Here is an 18287-nt window from a genome sequence, read left to right as displayed (position 1 = left end):
CCAGATCTGTAGGTTGACAGAGGGGCAGATGACAAGGACTGCTCTTTTCTTCCCCCCCCTTTTTTTTTTTGAGACGGAGTTTTGCTCTTGTCACCCAAGCCAGAGTGCAATGGTGTGATCTCGGCTCACCGCAACCTCCACCTCCTGGGTTCAAGTGATTCTCCTGCCTCAGCCTCCTGAGTAGCTGGGATTACAGGCATGCGCCACCATGCCTGGCTAATTTTTTGTATATTTAGGAGAAACGAGGTTTCACCATGTTAGCCCGGCTGATCTCAATCTCCTGACCTCAGATGATCCACCCACCTCGGCCTCCCAAAGTGCTGGGATTACAGGCTTGAGCCACCTCACCCGGCCAGGACTGCTCTTTTCTTTGCTGTGGTAGGGAGAAACTTGAAACAGATGGATCCAGTGCCTCCAACAATTGGAGGAAGTGGATTATGGAGCCAGGAAACAGCATGTACTGTGTCTTTTTAAATATTAGGCGTAGAAGAAGCCGATTTGTATTCAGTTAGATTCACTGACATTTTGGTTTGGGTTTCAATTTAGGTTGTATTGCTATTAAGGTATTTAAATCACTAATTCCTATGTTTTTCCAGAATTCTCTTTTCTTGTTACTTTCTGTAAGTTCTGTAACTTAGATGTAAAGTTTGTTTAAATTTATTTTGACAGTGTTTTGGAAATTGAAATTACTTTAGATGGCCTTTCAATACTTACAAAACTCAAGCCAGTTGTGGTGGTTTGTCTGTAGTCCCAGATACTTGGGAGGCTGAAGTGGGAGCATCAGTTGAGGTCAGGAGTTCAAGACCAACCTAGGTAGCATAGCAAAATGAATTTCAAACTTCTTGGTATAGTATACAAAGCTCTTCACAATATGTGTTCTGTCTGCCTTGAAAGCCATCCCCTGCCCTCCATACATACACACACATAGTATATTCCTGCCTGACCGCTGAATCCTTACATTGTGACTTTTTTTTGATAATTTATTTTTTATTTATTTTTTTTTTTTTTGAGACGGAGTCTGGCTCTGTCTCCCCGGCTGGAGTGCAATGGCCGGATCTCAGCTCACTGCAAGCTCCCGTCGCCCGGCTAGTTTTTTGTATTTTTAGTAGAGACGGGGTTTCACTGTGTTAGCCAGGATGGTCTCGATCTCCTGACCTCGTGATCCGCCCGTCTCGGCCTCCCAAAGTGCTGGGATTACAGGCTTGAGCCACCGCGCCCGGCCGATAATTTAATTTAAAACCATAATTTTTTGGACTTGATCATACTTGGATTTTGACCCACACAAGTGAGAATCAGGGTGTTTGTGTTTTTTGTGTGTTTGTTTTTTAAGACAGTCTTGCTGTGTCACCAAGGAGTCCAGTGGCATGATCATAGGTCACTGCAGTCTCAAACTGCTGAGCTCAAGTGATCCCCCTGCTTCAGCCTCCTGAGTAGCTGGGACTACAGGTGCACACCACCAGGCCCGGCTGATTTTGTGTGTGTGGGTGTGTGTGTGTAGAGATGGGGGACTTGCTTAGTTACCCAGGCTGGTCTCGAACTCCTGGCTTTAAGCAATCTTTTTGCCTTGGCCTCCTAATGTGCTGAGATTATAAGCATGAGCCACCATGCCTGGCCAAAATCATGAGAGATATTTAGTAATTATTATGAAAAGTTATAATAGTTTTATTGAGCACTATGTGGCAGGCACTGCTTTAAATACTGTGCATGAATTAGCTCAATCCATGTAACAACACTTAAAGTAAGCATTATTATTCTATTTAATGAGGAAACTGAAGCACAGAAAAGTTAAGTAAATAGTAGTCAGGATTTGAAACTATCATGCCTTCAGATATTGGGCACATAACCACTATACTATGTTGTCTTTTGTATAAGCAAGAATGCTACTCTTTTAATGTTCTGCTGGGGGTATCCTTTTCCAGGGACATGAGTGCTTATGTTCTCTAGCTGTAGCTTCTGACTCTTAATATCAGAATATTTGAAAAACTAACCAGAAAGCATCTAAGTGTCTGGGTGTGGTGTCTCACGCCTTCTGGCATTTGGGGAGTCCAAGACAGAAGGATCGCTTGAGGCCAGGAGTTCAAGAGCAGCCTGGGCAACATAGTAAGATACCCTATCTCTGCATACATACACATGTATGTACATACATAAAGCATCTAAGTGAACTTAATCAGAGCTAAACTATGTGGATGGTTTCGCTGAATATTTCATTCAGGCAGGGTGAATCCTTGCCAATTAATCTCACCCCATGGTTGGTATCTCCCTGGCAAATACCACACTTATGCCTGCCATATTGTCTCCTCCTGGGTTGGCTCTTGAGTGCTGTTCTTATATTTCACATAGAACATCCCCTTTCTGTTCACACAACCATTCTCATCGGTAGGGTTAATATAACTGATTACAATCAAAGCTACATCTACCTCCTCAGTATTACTCCTGGGTCACTTAGAGTAGAACTGTGGAAGTTCCAAATTTGACAGGGACTTGAAGACCAGGCATTGGATATCAAGCAATTAAGTTACCAGAGGTGCTTCTGTAAAACTGAAGTGTCGGGTTTTTTTGTTTGTTTGTTTGTTTTTTTTAAGAGTCAGGGTTTTGCTATGTTGCCCAGGTTATATTTAAAATCCTGGGCTCAGGTGATCCTCCTGCCTCAGCCTCCTGAGTAGCTGGGACTATAGGCCTGAAAATGTAATTTTGGTTTTCTTTTTGGTTCCTGATTTTCAGTGGGACTTTCCCACTTGTTAATATGATTTCTGTCTTGGATCATGTGCTTCAGTGTACTTTGAAACCAAGCTGTTTTTCTGTTTTGTCTTTTGTTGTTGTTATTTTTTAAGATGGAGTCTCACTCTGTCGCTGAGGCTGGAGTGCGGTGGTGCGATCTCGGCTCACTGCAACATCCGCCTCTCCGATTCAAGCGATTCTCCTGCCTTAGCCTCCTGAGTAGCTGGGATTACAGGTGCCCACCACCACACCTGGCTAATTTTTTTTTTTTTTTTGAGAAGGAGCCTCACTCTGTTGCCCAGGCTGAAGTACAGTGGCACAATCTCGACTCACTGCAACCTCTGCCTCCTGGGTTCAAGTGATTTTCCTGCCTCAGCCTCCCAAGTAGCTGGGATTACAGGCGCATGCCACCATACCTGGCTAATTTTTGTATTTTTAGTAGAGACGGGGTTTCACCATGTTGGCCAGGCTGGTCTCAAACCCGTGACCTCAAGTGATCTGCCCTCCTTAGCCTCCTAAAGTGCTAGGATTACAGGCATGAGCCACCGCACCCGGCCTTTGGTATTTTTTAGTGGAGACAGGGTTTCTCCATGTTGGCCAGTCTGGTCTCAAACTCCTGACCTCAGGTGATCCGCCTGCCTCGGCCTCCCAAAGTGCTGGGATTATAAATGTGATCCACTGTGCCTGGCCTGAAACCAGGCTGTTTAGTAGTTATGATTCTGTGGTGTTCTTAGTATATTTGCATTTGAGTTACAGACTTTGTATGGTAAAAAGAAAAGAATTTTTAAAAAGAAAAAAATAATATATGTATGTATATTTGCATAGTTTTGGGGCCTATATATAAAAATGGTTAAAATTGTTTGTGTAGAAGGAGATAGAAAGGAAAGCTGAGAGAGGAAGTAAAAGGAGGAAGCTGTCCTTAACATAAATGAGACCTATGCCAGGCAAAGTGGCTCATACATGTAATCCCAGCACTTAGGGAGGCTGAGCCAGGAGCATCACTTGAGCCCAGGAGTTTGAGACCAGCCTGGGCAACATAGTGAGACCCTGCCTCTACAATAATAGTAGTGATTTTAAAAAAGGCCAGGTGTGGTAGTGGGCACCTGTAATCCCAGCTACTTGGGAGGCTGAGGCAGGAGAATCACTTGAACCCGGGGGCAGAGGTTGCAGTGAGCCAAGATCACACCACTGCACTCCAGCCTGGGCAACAGAGTGGGACTGCATCTCAAAAAAAATAAAATAAAATACAAATTGAGACTCTGTCTCAAAAAAAAAAGTTGTATATAGCCTATATAATATCATCAACTTTAATATTCAAATTTAGCCTTGCAGATGGAACTGTTAATATTTAGTAGCTATTACTTTCAGTTACATTTACATAAATGTGACTTATATTCAACATTGCTACTTTCCTTTTGCCTACTGTTTATTTCCACTTCAGTAAAAGTATTAAAATAATGGCTAACATTGAACACCAGCCATGTGCAAGGCATTGTACTAAGTACTTTGCATAGATCATCTCTTTTTAATCTTCACAAAAAAAACAAAACTATGAAATAGAATGTTATTCCTGTTTTACAAATACAGAAACTGAATTTAGTGGGGTTAGGTAATTTCCCTGGGGTCACACAACAAATACATTCTGAGGCTGGAATTTGAATTCTGGAGTTCCCACTCACCCACTCTGCTATCCTGCTGTAAACAGAAGTTTCCTTTTGTTGCAGATGCATTGGTTACCATGGAAGTAGACTTCTATCAAAATAAGCCAAAGAGAATGCTGAACTTAAAAGTATAATAATAAACCCTTTGAGTGTAACTCATTGAGGAGCTTTATTGTGATTAATTTTCAGAGAACAAATAAGTCAGGAAACTAATTTGGTAGAATATTTTAGCTGCAAAGTCCTTGTTTACCTGTATAAAAATAATTATCTTATAAAATCATTCTTTGCAAGACCCTGTGAAATTGATGGTGATTTTTTTTTTTTTTTTTTAGACAGTCTCGCTCTGTTGCCCAACCTCCGCCTCCCAGGCTCAAGCCAGAGACGTGCACTACCGCACTGGGCTAATTTTTATATTTTCTTTTTAGTAGAGATGGGGTTTCACCATATTGGTCAGTCTGGTCTTGAACTACTGGCCTCAAGAGATCCACCCACCTCTGCTTCCCACAGTGCTGGGATTACAGGCGTGAGCCACCTGCACCTGGTCTGATGGTGATTTAAGTGCTGTTTCTTCATTACTTCTCCAGTAGCTCTCCAGTTTTATAAATGAAGCCACATGGATCTTTCAAGGCCTTATTTGAATTCCAGGGCCTTTTTTCTGTGTATTTCTTTTCAAGAAGCTTATTTACTTTTCCTTTCTTCTTTTCTTCTCTTAGTCTTTTACTTCCTTTCTGCTTGCCTTTTTTTTTTTCTAAGACAGAGTCTTGCTGTTGCCCAGGCTGAAGTACAGTGATCTCGGCTCACTGTAACCTTCGCCTCTCGGGTTCAAGCAACTCTCCTGTCTCAACCTCCTGAGTAGCTGGGATTACAGGCATGCATCACTACACCTGGCTACTTTTTTTATTTTTAGTACAGACAGGGTTTCACCATGTTGGCCAGGCTGGTCTCGAACTCCTGACCTCAGGCGATCCGCCCACCTTGGCCTCCCAGAGTGCTGGGACTACAGGCGTGAGCCACCACACCCGGAGAGGGGACTGCTTTCTTGTTGTCTTCTCCTTCCCTCCCTCTGTCTTTCTTTTCTCTTTTCTTTTCTTTTCTTTTCTTTTTTCCCTTCCTTCCTTCCTTCCTTCCTTCCTTCCTTCCTTCCTTCCTTCCTTTCTTTCTCCTTCCTTCCTTCCTTCCTTCCTTTCTTTCTTTTTTTTTTTTTTTTGACAGAATTTCGCTCTTGTCGCCCAGGCTGGAGTGCAGTGGCACGATCTTGGCTCACTGCAACCTCTGCCTCCCTCCTGGGTTCAAATAATTCTCCTGCCTCAGCTTCCTGAGTAGCTGGGACTACAGGCGCCCACTATTCACACACAGCTAATTTTTCTATTTTTAGTAGAGATGGGGTTTCACCGTATTGGCAAGGCTGGTCTCGAACTCCTGACCTTGTGATCCACCCACCTCGGCTTCCCAAAGTGCTGGGATCACAGGCATGAGCCACTGTGCCCAGCCCATTTCTTTTTTTTCTTTGGGGTCTTGCTCTGTCAGGCAGGCTGGAGTGTAGTGGGGATCATGGCTCACTGCAGCCCTGAACTCCCAGGCTCAAGTGAACCTCCTAACTCAGCCTCCCAAGTAGCTGGGACTACAGGCACTAATCACCACACCTGGCTATTTTTGTTGTTACTTTTTGTGGAGACAGAGTCTTGTTGTGTTGCCTAGGCTGGTCTCAAACTAGCCTCAAACCGTTTTCCTACCTCAACCCTCAAAAGTGCCAGCGTTACAGGCATGAGCCACTGCGCCTGACCAATAGACTTCTTTCCATTTTCTAAATTAATGTAGATTATTTTTAGCTTCTGAAATACCAGAAGACAGTTGAAAACCACGATTACTCTGGTCTTTCTATTTCTCCTTCAATTTAACTGTCTTCTTTGAGTCTGTAGAAGAGATGAAATCTCGGGGTCTTATAGAAAGCATCTGAAATTTTGAAATGAACCATCATACAGGGTTGCTTGGCCTATTTTCTAATATTCAGCAGTTCTCATATCATCTGTTGTTTGTTAAGGGGGCGGTGGATACAGTCAACAGAAAGACTCTTTTTTTGGAAACAGGGTCTTGCTCTGTCACCCAGTGCCATCTCGGCTCACTGCACCCTCTGCCTCCCAGGTTCAAGTGGTTCTTGTGCCTCAGCCTCCTGAGTAGCTGGGACTACAGGCATGTGCCCCCATGCCCAGCTAATTTTTTAATTATTTGTTGAGACCGGGTCTCACTGTGCTGCCCAGGCTGGTCTTGAACTCCTGGCCTCAAGCAGTCCTCCTGCCTTGGCCTCCCAAAGTACTGGGATTACAGACGTGTGCCACCACTTCCAGCTCCAGAAAGACTCTGTATCAGACCATGAACTATACTTAATTTGCAAGTAGATCCCGACTTGAATAATTAATCTGCTCTTTACTGACTCAGTCGTCTTAGGTAAGTTACTTAAACTGAGCCTTAGTTTCTTCATCTGTAAAATAGTATAATGGAGATAATGATGTAGATAAATACTTAGTAGGGTATCTGATGCCTAAGTGCTACTCTGTGAACTTCTTTCCCTGCCTCGGTTTAAATTAGAAAAGAAAAAGGTCAAATTAGGAGTCTTTGAGTAAGCCCAAGTGAGCCATAGGCTGAGAAATAGGGTGTGAAAGCACTGAGACAAATCTTGCATTTTCCTCTCAAGGGCACACAGCATAGTGTCAGTTCCCAGCAGCACTGGAAAAATGACACAAGTATTTAATAGACTAGATTAAATCTGAGAAAAGTACATTTAATGGCATCTTTGTGTCAGCTGATGTTTTATTTTTCACCCCACCCGACCAGTTCTCTTTTCTCTAATATTCTGGGTAACCTTTTCCTGATTCTGTAAGGAAAATGTCTGCAGAGATTAATAAATATGAGCAAGGCTATGTAGCTATGTAGCTATTTTGCATGCGTGAATACTGTATTTTCTTTTTTTTTTTTTTGAGGCAAGGCCTCACTCTGTCACCCAGGTTGGAGAGCAGTGGTGCAATCAGGTTCACCACAGCCTTGTCCTCCCGGGCTCAAGCAATCCTCCCATTTAGCCCCCTGAATAGCTGGGAGGGGGCTATGTAGCTAATTCTAGGTTACATTCTCTCTGACCCATCTGAGCAAACTTACAAAGGCCAATAAGAACTTAAGGAGTATTATTCCTTATCTCTCTTTGTCCTTCCCCTTGCAATTCTACTTTGACTCTCTTACTTTCATACACAGTTGACACTTGAACAACATGGCTTGAACTGCATGGGTTCACTTATAGGTAAATGTTTTTTTCAGTACATACAATTAGCCCTCCATATCAGCAGGTTCCACATCTACAACCAAATGCAGATAGAAAATACGGTATTCGGCTAGGTACAGTAGCTTGTCCCTGTAATTCCAGGACTTTGGGAGGCCGAGGTGGGAGGATTGCTTGAGCCCAAAAGTTTGAGACCAGCCTGGATAACATAGTGAGACCTGGTCTCTATAAAACAGCTTAAAAATTAGCTTGGCATGGTGCATGCACCTGTAGTCCTAGTTCTTCAGGGGGCTAAATGGGAGGATTGCTTGAGCCCAGGGGGGAAAGGCTGTAGTGAACCTGATTGCACCACTGCTCTCCAACCTGGGGGACAGAGTGAGGCCTTGCCTCAAAAAAAAAAAAAAAAAAAGAAAGAAAGAAAGAAAGAAAAGAAAATACGGTATTCTTGCATGCAAAACTCTCGTCTACAGATGGATATACAGTTTTATATCTGCAGGTTCCTCAGGGCCAACTGGTATCCACAGGCAGTCCTGAATCCAACCCTCTGAGGGACGACCATACTATTATCTTGTGCTCAAAACCCTCAAGAATCCAGAGTAATCTTAGGCACCTGCATCCTGACGTCAGCATGCCAAACTTGGGAGATCTTTTTTTTTTTGAGATGGAATCTTGCTCTGTTGCCCGGGCTGGAGTGCAGTGGCCGGATCTCAGCTCACTGCAAGCTCCGCCTCCCGGATTTTACGCCATTCTCCTTCCTCAGCCTCCGGAGTAGCTGGGACTACAGGCGCCCGCCACCACGCCCGGCTAGTTTTTTGTATTTTTAGTAGAGACGGGGTTTCACCGTGTTAGCCAGGATGGTCTCGATCTCCTGACCTCGTGATCCGCCCGTCTCGGCCTCCCAAAGTGCTGGGATTACAGGCTTGAGCCACCGCGCCCGGCCGGGAGATCTTTATAGATATCTGTTACTTGTCTTGCGTGTTGTCTGGTCAGGGAAGAAAAAAAATATTAAGTAGAACTTCGAGTTCACACAGAAAGAGTGTGTCCTTCAGACTGACCTCATTGCAGTGTCAGGGGTGATTCTTCACGTTATCCATCTCCCAGTTACATCTGCTTTCTTTTTTATTTTAAAGAAGGCAGGACAGAGGTCAGGAGTACATTCACCCCTAACTCTGTAGTTTTGCTTTTTTTTTTTCCTAGGAAGCTAGCAAAGACTGACTTGCAAAATTACATAATTTGTGATATTTGGGCTTTCTTACCCCAGAATGTCTCCCGACCCACAGGATACTATATCTGAAAACCTCACTAAGGGTGCCTTTTCCAGGCACTAATGGATTAGTGTATATTATTTTTCATATTTTTTTCTCTGTCGGGCATTGAGGAGTTATACATGACAGGAATAGGTAAGTTCAGAGCATTACTGCCTGGGAAGGGCAGGCTTTGGAGAGGTATCTCGGTTGGGGCTTTAGGAAGTGATGGAGAAGCATAAGGCTACCTGGGCAGATGTGGGGTATTATAGAAAGGAAAGGTGTGCAAAAATGTGGAGGTGAGAGGGTTCAAAAAAGAATCTCCATTTTCTTTCTGTAGTTGTAAATAGGAAAGAGTGACAAAAGAACAGTAGCGTGGACATGTGTATGTATGATAAAGCTTAAGACTCAAACAATTAGCAAATCAATAAAATACATGGTTCCTTTTACGCTTGTATCTAATGAATGATATATTTATGTCTTGATTATATCTTAGTGTGGAAACTTGCCTGAACCACAGTCTATGGCAAGCAAGATAGAAATCTAAATTTGGAACTTAAAATTCTTTTTTTCATGAGCACTAATAACTTTAATCAAGGCTCAAAATCTTTTTTTTTTTTTTTTTTTTTTTTGAGACAGAGTCTCACTCTGTTCCCCAGTGGCACGATCTTGGCTCACTGCAACCTCTGCCTCCCAGGTTCAAGCAATTCTCCTGCCTCAGCCTCCCAGGTAGCTGTGATTACAGGTGCTCACCACCACCTCCGGCTAATTTTTGTATTTTTAGTAGAGACGGGGTTTTACCATGTTGGTCAAGCTGGCCTCGATCTCCTAACCTCATGATCCACCCACCTCGGCCTCCCAAAGTGCTGGGATTACAGGCATGAGCCACCACGCCTGGCCCTCAAAATCTTAAACCATAAAGCAGTTATGACAGTAGAATTATAAACAGGGCTGGGCACAGTGGCTCAGGCTGGGCACAGTGGCTCATGCCTGTAATCTTGGCAGTTTGGGAGGCTGAGGTCTGGAGTTCGAGATCAGCCTGGCCAACATGGTGAAACCCCATTTCTACTAAAAATACAAAAATTAGCAGGGCGTGGTGGTGCATGCCTGTAATCCTAGCTCCTTGAGAGGCTGAGGCAGGAGAGTTGCTTGAACCCAGGATGTGGAAGTTGCAGTGAGTCAAGGTTGCACCACTGAACTCCAGCCTGGGCAATAGAGTGAGACTCCATCTCAAAAAAAATAATAATAAAATGATAGTAGTGGTTCAACTAAAAACGACTGAAAATATTATTATTATTTTTTTTTTTTTTAATTTTTTTAAGATAGGGTCTTGCTCTGTCACCCAGGCTGGAGTGCAGTGCCATGATCTTGACTTACTTCAGCCTCAACCTCCTGGACTCAAGCAATCCGCCCACCTCGGCCCCCCCAGTAGCTGGACTACAGGTGTGCGCCACCATGCCCGGCTAATTTTTGTATTTTTGGTAGAGACGGGGTTTTGCCATGTTGCCCAGGCTGAACTACAACTCCTGAGATCAAGCCATCCACTCACCTTAGCCTCCAAAAGTGCTAGGATTCCAGTCGTGAGCTACCACGCCCAGCCAAAAGTGACTGAAAAGATTTGTATGTGATCATATCATACACTTGCAATAGCAGTTTTAGGTTGTGGCTCTAGTGATTCTTTGCAGGCTTTGTGCTACTGTTATATGCAGCTTTGTTTCTAAGAGCCAAGTAAATACTTTGAGAGTACACCCTGTTTTTCTACTTATTTGTTCATTCAGCTATTTTTGGAGTATCTACTGTCAGATCCTATTAGGTGTTAGAGATACAAAGATAAAATCTCTGCCTTCCAAGAATTCAGTACAGTACATTCTTGGGGGAATTCGGTTTTCTGCTTATCAAAGGGTGTATCCATGGCAAGGTTTCTCACCTCAAATTGACATTTTGGGTCAGATTATTCTTTGCTGGAGGGCTTTCCTGAAGAGTGTTATAGGAGATTAAACGGCTTCCCTGCCTCTACCTACTAGGTGCCAGTAACCAGCACCATCACCTGGCCCAAGTTGTGACAATCAAGCATCTCCAGACATTGCCAGATTCCTGGGGGCAAATCTGTAGTAAGAACCAGAGTTTATCTGTGTCATTGACAGTGAGCTTTGGTAAATGAGTTTTGAGAAAATTCATACAAAGCTAGCAAATGTAACAAAGAAAGAACCTAGATCTAGTTGCACAATGCTTGTTATTACTCCACATGACTTCTCAAAGAGGAATTAGATAACAGCCATGCTGAATAACACCTACAAAATGTTTTATTTTTTAGCTTGGATGTCTATGAGATATCTGAGTTACTATGTGTAGGAGAATAATTGTTTGGTTTCTTAGGGACTCCACTAAAACAACAAACAGTATAAGCCATTGGAGAGGAAGAGTCTAATGCATAATAAAAACCTTAGTTTTTTCTGAGCTGTTTGTACCAGCATTTCCCTTTTCTTGTTAAGAGTGAAAGTATTTTCTCCAGTGAGTACCCGGGACAACTGGCATATTTAGAAAAGTCTCCTGTGTTCTTCAGGCATGTAACTTAAAATTTTGTTACTTTACTAAATTGGACTTTTCTTCACTTAACTGCTTTTCCATGTTCAGACAACACGTGAAGAACATTGAACAACCAAAAATTCATTTTAATAGCCTTTTAACGCTTGTCTTCCAGTAATGCCTTGCTTCTCAAAGTAAAGGATCCACTTTCCTGTTGGCAAGAGTACTTCCCTAGAAGTCCTAAAACCTGTATTTTAGGTTCACCCTTGGCACTCTTATTAAACATTCATTTAGCCTCTCTCGGTCTTGATTTCTTTACTTGTGGTAAACTAATAGATATAGAAAGAGGTTCTTTTATCCTGTTTTCCTGATAAGTTCCTAAATTCCATAAATCTACACTTTTTGCTCGTACACACTTTTATATATCCTTATTCTTATACAATATCCACAGTTCCATTTCTGTGCCTAATAGTTTTGATTCATCATGGATAATCTGTCATCAGAAGAAATTCAACTGAGAGCTCACCAGATTACTGATGAGGTAAATGTTTTACCTAAAATAAGTAAATAATTCTATTTCAGTTTTCATATTGGAGGGGTGAGAGGGCCTTCTTAGGGACCATTTTGGCCTCTTCCTAGTCCATTAATATCAAGTAACACATTTGCCCCTTAGTGCCATTGCTGGTTTTTATTTTCTTAAAGTGAAAACAATTTGTATGATGTTTATTTTTTAGGTACTTATTACTTAAGTGCAACAAAGATACTCTATTATGTATTTGAGAAATGCTAGACTTCTATTTAACAATTTCCTAATATCTGTAATTTACTTAGATTTCTACCTGCATTACATTTTTATGACTATAAAATTTTTATTCCCATGAACTTCACCGTCCAAATATTCTCTCTTTTTTAAAAAAACTTTTTCTTTCAACATCACACTGGAAGTCCTTACACATTTTCTCTTAAGGAGCACTTGAAAATAACTAAAAATGTAGTGATCAACTTACTTTTTTTTTTTTGAGACAGAGTCTCACTCTATTGCCCAGGCTGCAGTGCAGTGACGCGATCTCGGCTCACTGCAACCTCTGCCTCCTGTGTTCATCAAGCGATTCTCCTGCCTCAGCTTCCTGGGTAGCTGGAATTACAGGCATGTGCCACCATGCCCAGCTAATTTTTGTAGTTTTTTTTTTTTTTTTTTCCTGAGACGGAGTCTCGCTCTGTCGCCCGGGCTGGAGTGCACTGGCCGGATCTCAGCTCACTGCAAGCTCCGCCTCCCGGGTTCACGCCATTCTCCTGCCTCAGCCTCCCCAGTAGCTGGGACTACAGGCGCCCGCCACCTCGCCCGGCTAGTTTTTTGTACTTTTTTTTAGTAGAGACGGGGTTTCACCGTGTTAGCCAGGATGGTCTCGATCTCCTGACCTCGTGATCCGCCCGTCTCGGCCTCCCAAAGTGCTGGGATTACAGGCTTGAGCCACCGCGCCCGGCCTAATTTTTGTAGTTTTAGTAGAGATGGGGTTTCACCATGTTGGGCAGACTGGTCTTGAACTCCTGACCTCTTGATCCACCCACCTCAGCCTCCCAAAGTGCTGGGATTATAGTCATGAGCCACCACACCCGGCCATTGTTTTGTTTCAAAGGAAGGGATAGGCTGGCAATTCTTTTTGTTTTTTCCTTTAATGGAGACAGTCTTTCCATTGGGCTATGTTGCCTGGGCTGGTCTTGAGCTCTGGTACTCAAGAAATCCTCCTGCCTCGGCCTCCCAAAGTGCCGGGATTATAGGCATGAGCCACTGTGCCCAGCCTGAGCTGGCCATTTTTAAAGATAGAATAGCATCATGAATGTGGTCTAGATTTTTTGTTTTATGGTTTTTTTTTTTTTACATATTTTGGAATGCTAAAACTCTGTGTTTTTTCCTAGTCTCTGGAAAGTACGAGGAGAATCCTGGGTTTAGCCATTGAGGTAAGAAAATGTTAGTTATCAACTTAAGTATAAAAATTTATAGGAGATATCCTAATACTTCTGGCTGGAATTAGTGTTAAAGGGTAATGTATCAATATGCTTTATTATTTGAAATTAACAGTTGCTGAAATTGTCAAATCATACACTAATGGGCCTTTTCTGTTTTTCCCTTTGACAGTATTGGAATATGACAGGGAAGATGAATTCACTATGAGTTCGTGACTTAATTATTTTGGGGGGCTACTATATTAAAGTGTGTTAGTTTAAGAATACTAGTTCTGTCTGTAGCTCTAATCCTCTGAGAGCTTGGGTTTCTAAATTATTCTGTCTTGCTGTTTGACAGCTCTTGTAGGTTTTGTTTCTGTTGTTTTTGTTTTGTTTTGTTGTACTATCAGCCTTTTTCCCACTTCTTTTAGTCTCAGGATGCAGGAATCAAGACCATTACTATGCTGGATGAACAAGGGGGTGAGTTAAATTATTAGCAGAAATTCTTAATTTGACTATGATGCCGAAAAGCCCTATCAGATTAGCCACATACAAATTTCAGCCTTTGGGAGGGCGTTTCCTTTGTAAAGTAAGAATAATATGTTTACTTCTTGTCTTCTGGTTTGAATAATATCATGTTCACTGTCTATTTGGGATGACAGGCAACAATGCCCAACTGTGTATATACCAAGTATGTGTTAGGCCAGCATGGCTTATTTTGTGTATTGGTTATATGTGCCTTAGACATTATGATAGTAATGTAGCTGGGATTACAGGTACCCGCCACCACACCCAGCTAATTTTTTGTATTTTCAGTAGAGATAGGGTTTCACCTTGTTGGCGAGGTTGATCTCAAACTCTTGACCTCAAGTGATCTGTCCACCTCGGCCTCCCAAAGTGCTGGGATTATAGGCATGAGCCACCATGTCTGGGCAGACATTATGATATTCTTACATCATCCTCAGAAATCAAGTTAAGTCCTAAAACAGATCTAGATTCAGGTGTGCTTGGAAACACTTGAGTTGGCCCTGAGTAATCAGGTCTAGTTTTTATTACTCCTATAACAGCCCTCAGGTTTTGAACCTATTATAGAAATGATGGGGATTTGACTTGGTCAAAGTACCCTTAACTTGGTTGTAAGGATGATCTCTAAATAACCATCCCTTGGTCCTACTATACAAGATTTTTTTTTTTTTTTCTGTAGGGGAATCCCACTCTGTCATCCAGGTTGGAGTTCAGTGGTGCAATTGCAGTTCACTGCAACCTCCATCTGCCAGGTTCAAGTGATTCTCCTGCCTCAGCCTCCCAGGTAGCTGGGATTACAGGCACCCATCACCACACACAGCTAATTTTTGTATTTTTAGTAGAGATGGGGTTTCATCATGTTGGTCAGGCTGGTCTTGAACTCCTGACCTCAGGTGATCCGCCCACCTCGGCCTCCCAAAGTGCTGGGATCACAGGCATGAGCCACCATACCCAGCCATATACAAGCTTCTTAGAACAAATTTTTCCACAGCAAGAGGCTAGGTGCCTCAGGATCAGTACGTGAAAGATTGTTATCATGTTAAATAGCTTCTAATACCTTTTGACACTGATATACTCACTGTGGGGAGTTATTGGTAGATTCAAGATTGAAGTTTACTGCTCCATAATAATAGCATTTTCTGGTTGACACTGTGAATGGAACACAAAATGTAACTTTACAACTTATTCTTAGAACAACTAAACCGCATAGAAGAAGGCTTGGACCAAATAAATAAAGACATGAGAGAGACAGAGAAGACTTTAACAGAACTCAACAAATGCTGTGGCCTTTGTGTCTGCCCATGTAATAGGTGAGTTGATAAATTAAGACAGTTTCAAAATAAATAAATGAGAGTACCCCACCTTCTCCTGCCAGCTAAGGTCAGAAGTATGACTGGGCTTAATGAGGAACTCTGTTAGATAAATCTAAGTTGTCTCTCCTTCAGGCAGATTAAGCTTTTTGTGTAAATACTGCTTGTTCACTGAAAACTGTGACTTATATTTGACCAATCCTGGGATCAAGTTCCAATTTCAATTTGTAGTGATACATGAAAAGGTTAAGAAGTATAGAGAAATGTATATCTAGATGATGGTGAGCAGGATGGAGTTATTTTCTTTTCCTTTCGAAAGGAGGAGTATTAATAAAATATTGATTTTGTGGTAGGCACATGAGGGATGGCCAAAAGAATAGAAAAGTTGGGAAAGAATGGCAAAACATAAAAAATACATAAATCTAATGTTAGATTATATGATAGTGACCAAGGCTAGGTATACAGAACTGATAAAGGTTGGGTTGGAGAGCATCTTATAGAAGAGGTAGGATATGGGTCGGGCTTTGAGTGATTAGCAGGATTTGGATGAACAGGGAGGAACAGTGAGGGCATTTCCTATGAAAGGTTCAAAATAAAGATTAACAAGGAGCTTGACTTAACTGAGCTGTGTGCTCATGTAGATGAGAAGTGGAAAGTAAGATATAAGTAGGTAGTAGAGGAACTTGAATGCCAAACTAAAGAGTTGATAGATTGGAGTGGAGTGTAAAAAGAAATGACAGTATCTGGAGATTGAATGAGTGTACTCACGGCTGAAAGGTGTTTTTTTTTCCCCCTGAGAGAGGGTCTCTGTTACTCAGGCTGGAATGCAGCGGCGTGATCACGGCTTACTTAAGCCTCTCTTTCCTGGGCACAAGAGATCCTCCCATCTTGGCCTCCCAAAGTGCTGGGATTACAGGCATGAGCCACTGCACCCAGCCAAAGTATTCTTTTTTTTTTTTTTTTGAGACGGAGTCTCACTCTGTCGCCAGGCTGGAATGCAGTGGTGCAATCTTGGCTCACTGCAACCTCTGTCTCCTGGGTTCAAGTGATTCTCCTGCCTCAGCCTCTCAAGTAGCTGGGACTACAGGCGCCCACCACCACACTCAGCTAATTTTTGTATTTTTAGTAGAGACAGGGTTTCACCATGTTGGCCAGATGGTCTTGATCTCTTGACCTCATGATCCTCCTGCCTCAGCCTCTCCAGTTGCTGGGATTACAGGTGTGAGCCACTGCATCTGGCCTCAAAATATTTATTTTTAAAGAGCTTTTTAGACATTAGTATTTCATCTAGTTCTCAACTGGTCTTGTAAATCAACAGTGGTTATATTTTTGTATTTTCAGATAAGTGTTTTATGTAACAGCATTTTTGTGCCATTTCTACTGGAGAAAGTAGAGATTAATTCCTTGTCAGTCAACTTTAGTGTTTATTTTGGCCATGAGGAGTTAAGATTTGACAGTGTTCTTCCTAGTCTTATCCATTGACTTCCTATTCTAACACAAGTCTATTGACCTGTGTTAAATAGCTTCTAATACTTTTTGACACTGACATACTCACTGTGGGGAGTTATTGGTAGTAATTGGTAGTCAACACCTTGGTTGACTAATGGAAAGTTTTTTTTTTTTTTTTTTGAGACAGAGTCTTGCTCTGTCACCCAGGCTGGAGTACAGTGGTGTGATCTCGGCTCACTGCAACTTCCACCTTACAGGTTCAAGTGATTCTCCTGCCTCAGCCTCCCAAGTAGCTGGGATTACAAATGTGTGCCACCATACCCTGCTAATTTTTATATTTTTAGTAGAGACAGGCTTTCACCATGTCGGCCAGGCTGGTTTCAAACTCCTAACCTCAGGTGATCTGTCCGCCTCTGCCTCCCAAAGTGCTGGGATTACAGGCGTGAGCCACTGCTCCCGGCTGAAAGTTCATATTTTAATAACTATAACTTGTCAATCAGAGCAGATTACTTTAAGCAAACAAGTTAAAATGTACAGATTGTTTGATACAAACTCTTAGCTATGTTTTACAAAAATAATTGTACCTTTCTTTTGTGTTCCATGTACCTTCTTGGAAGAGTACAGAAGAGAGGAAGTAAATGAATTTTCTTGAGATCAGATGTTAGGAGAACAAGGAGAAAGAAGTCTCCCCTAAAATCTTAGAGCAAGATCAACTCTGAGTCATGTGTTGATAAACAGGAAGAGCATTGAATTAGACCTAAGATAGTCTAATATCATAGAAAGTGGGAAATGCAGCTACAGAGTATTAATTTTATGTCTCTTTGTGTATCCCAGCCAAGCATAGGCAAGCTTTTCTTGAAGACTGGTGGGAAACAAGGTAGAGTATGGTCCTGAATCAGCGTTCTTCAGCCTCTAACCTCAGTTGAACCCTTTCTCAGTGGATCAAGAGAAGGCACTACTTTTTTAGAGATGGCATCTCCCTCTGTCTCCCAGGCTTGAGTGCAGTGGCACCACCATAGCTCAGTGTAGCCTCAAACATCTGGGCTCAAGTGATCCACCCACCTCAGCCTACCAAGTAGCTAGGATTACAGGTGTATGCCACCATGCCCAGCTAATTTTTTAAATTTTTTGTAGATACAGGGGTCTTGCTATGTTGCCCAGGCTTGTATCAAACTCCTGGCCTCAAGAAATCCTCAGCCTCCCAAAGCACTGGGATTACAGGCTTGAGCCACTGAACCCAACTGACACTTCTTTCTTTTCTTTTTTCTGGCACTTCTTGAGAGATGGAATCAAGGGACTGCTGTAACAAAACAGTTCCCTGAAGAGAAGAAAGTATTATCTCAGTTGAAGATGTCTGATTGTAATTGCCTTTCTTCCACCTATTTCTTTCTTATACCATTGAGACCTTGGCCAGTAATGATATCTCTTATCCTCAGCTCTTCCTATCATTCTTGCCTGTGTCTTGATCTTTCTAATCTGCTAGTCTGTGTTTCCGTTAGGCTCATTATATGAATAACCATAATATGAGCTTCTTAAAGGTAGATATGAGATCTTGGTCTTTCGTATAAGGCCTAGTCTTAATACTGGCAGGAGTAGTCACAACCCAGGTCAGGTCCAGAGTTCCTTATTTGCCAGTTGAAAA

At 42.3% G+C, this 18287-nt stretch overlaps 1 protein-coding gene across 2 annotated transcripts in view; it reads left to right on the top strand.

Moving 5' to 3' along the window:
- The window catches only part of LOC113219846 (synaptosomal-associated protein 23), a 39985-nt gene that overhangs the window by 4910 nt on the left and 16788 nt on the right, over window positions 1-18287 (top strand). The window contains exons 2-5 of one of the 2 annotated variants that reach the window (XM_026447887.1): window positions 11890-11958; window positions 13335-13376; window positions 13793-13841; window positions 15079-15196. In XM_026447887.1, coding sequence (XP_026303672.1) covers window positions 11902-11958; window positions 13335-13376; window positions 13793-13841; window positions 15079-15196 — 266 coding nt within the window. In that variant the 5' untranslated portion in view covers window positions 11890-11901. Of the gene's footprint in view, window positions 1-11868; window positions 11959-13334; window positions 13377-13792; window positions 13842-15078; window positions 15197-18287 lie in introns of both variants that reach the window. The other variant, XM_026447886.1, reaches the window with a different exon arrangement.

This window comes from Piliocolobus tephrosceles, unplaced genomic scaffold, assembly GCF_002776525.5.
Source record: "Piliocolobus tephrosceles isolate RC106 unplaced genomic scaffold, ASM277652v3 unscaffolded_108, whole genome shotgun sequence".
In the NCBI taxonomy this organism is placed as follows: Eukaryota; Metazoa; Chordata; class Mammalia; order Primates; family Cercopithecidae; genus Piliocolobus; species Piliocolobus tephrosceles.
This window is presented reverse-complemented; position numbering and strand designations above follow the sequence as displayed.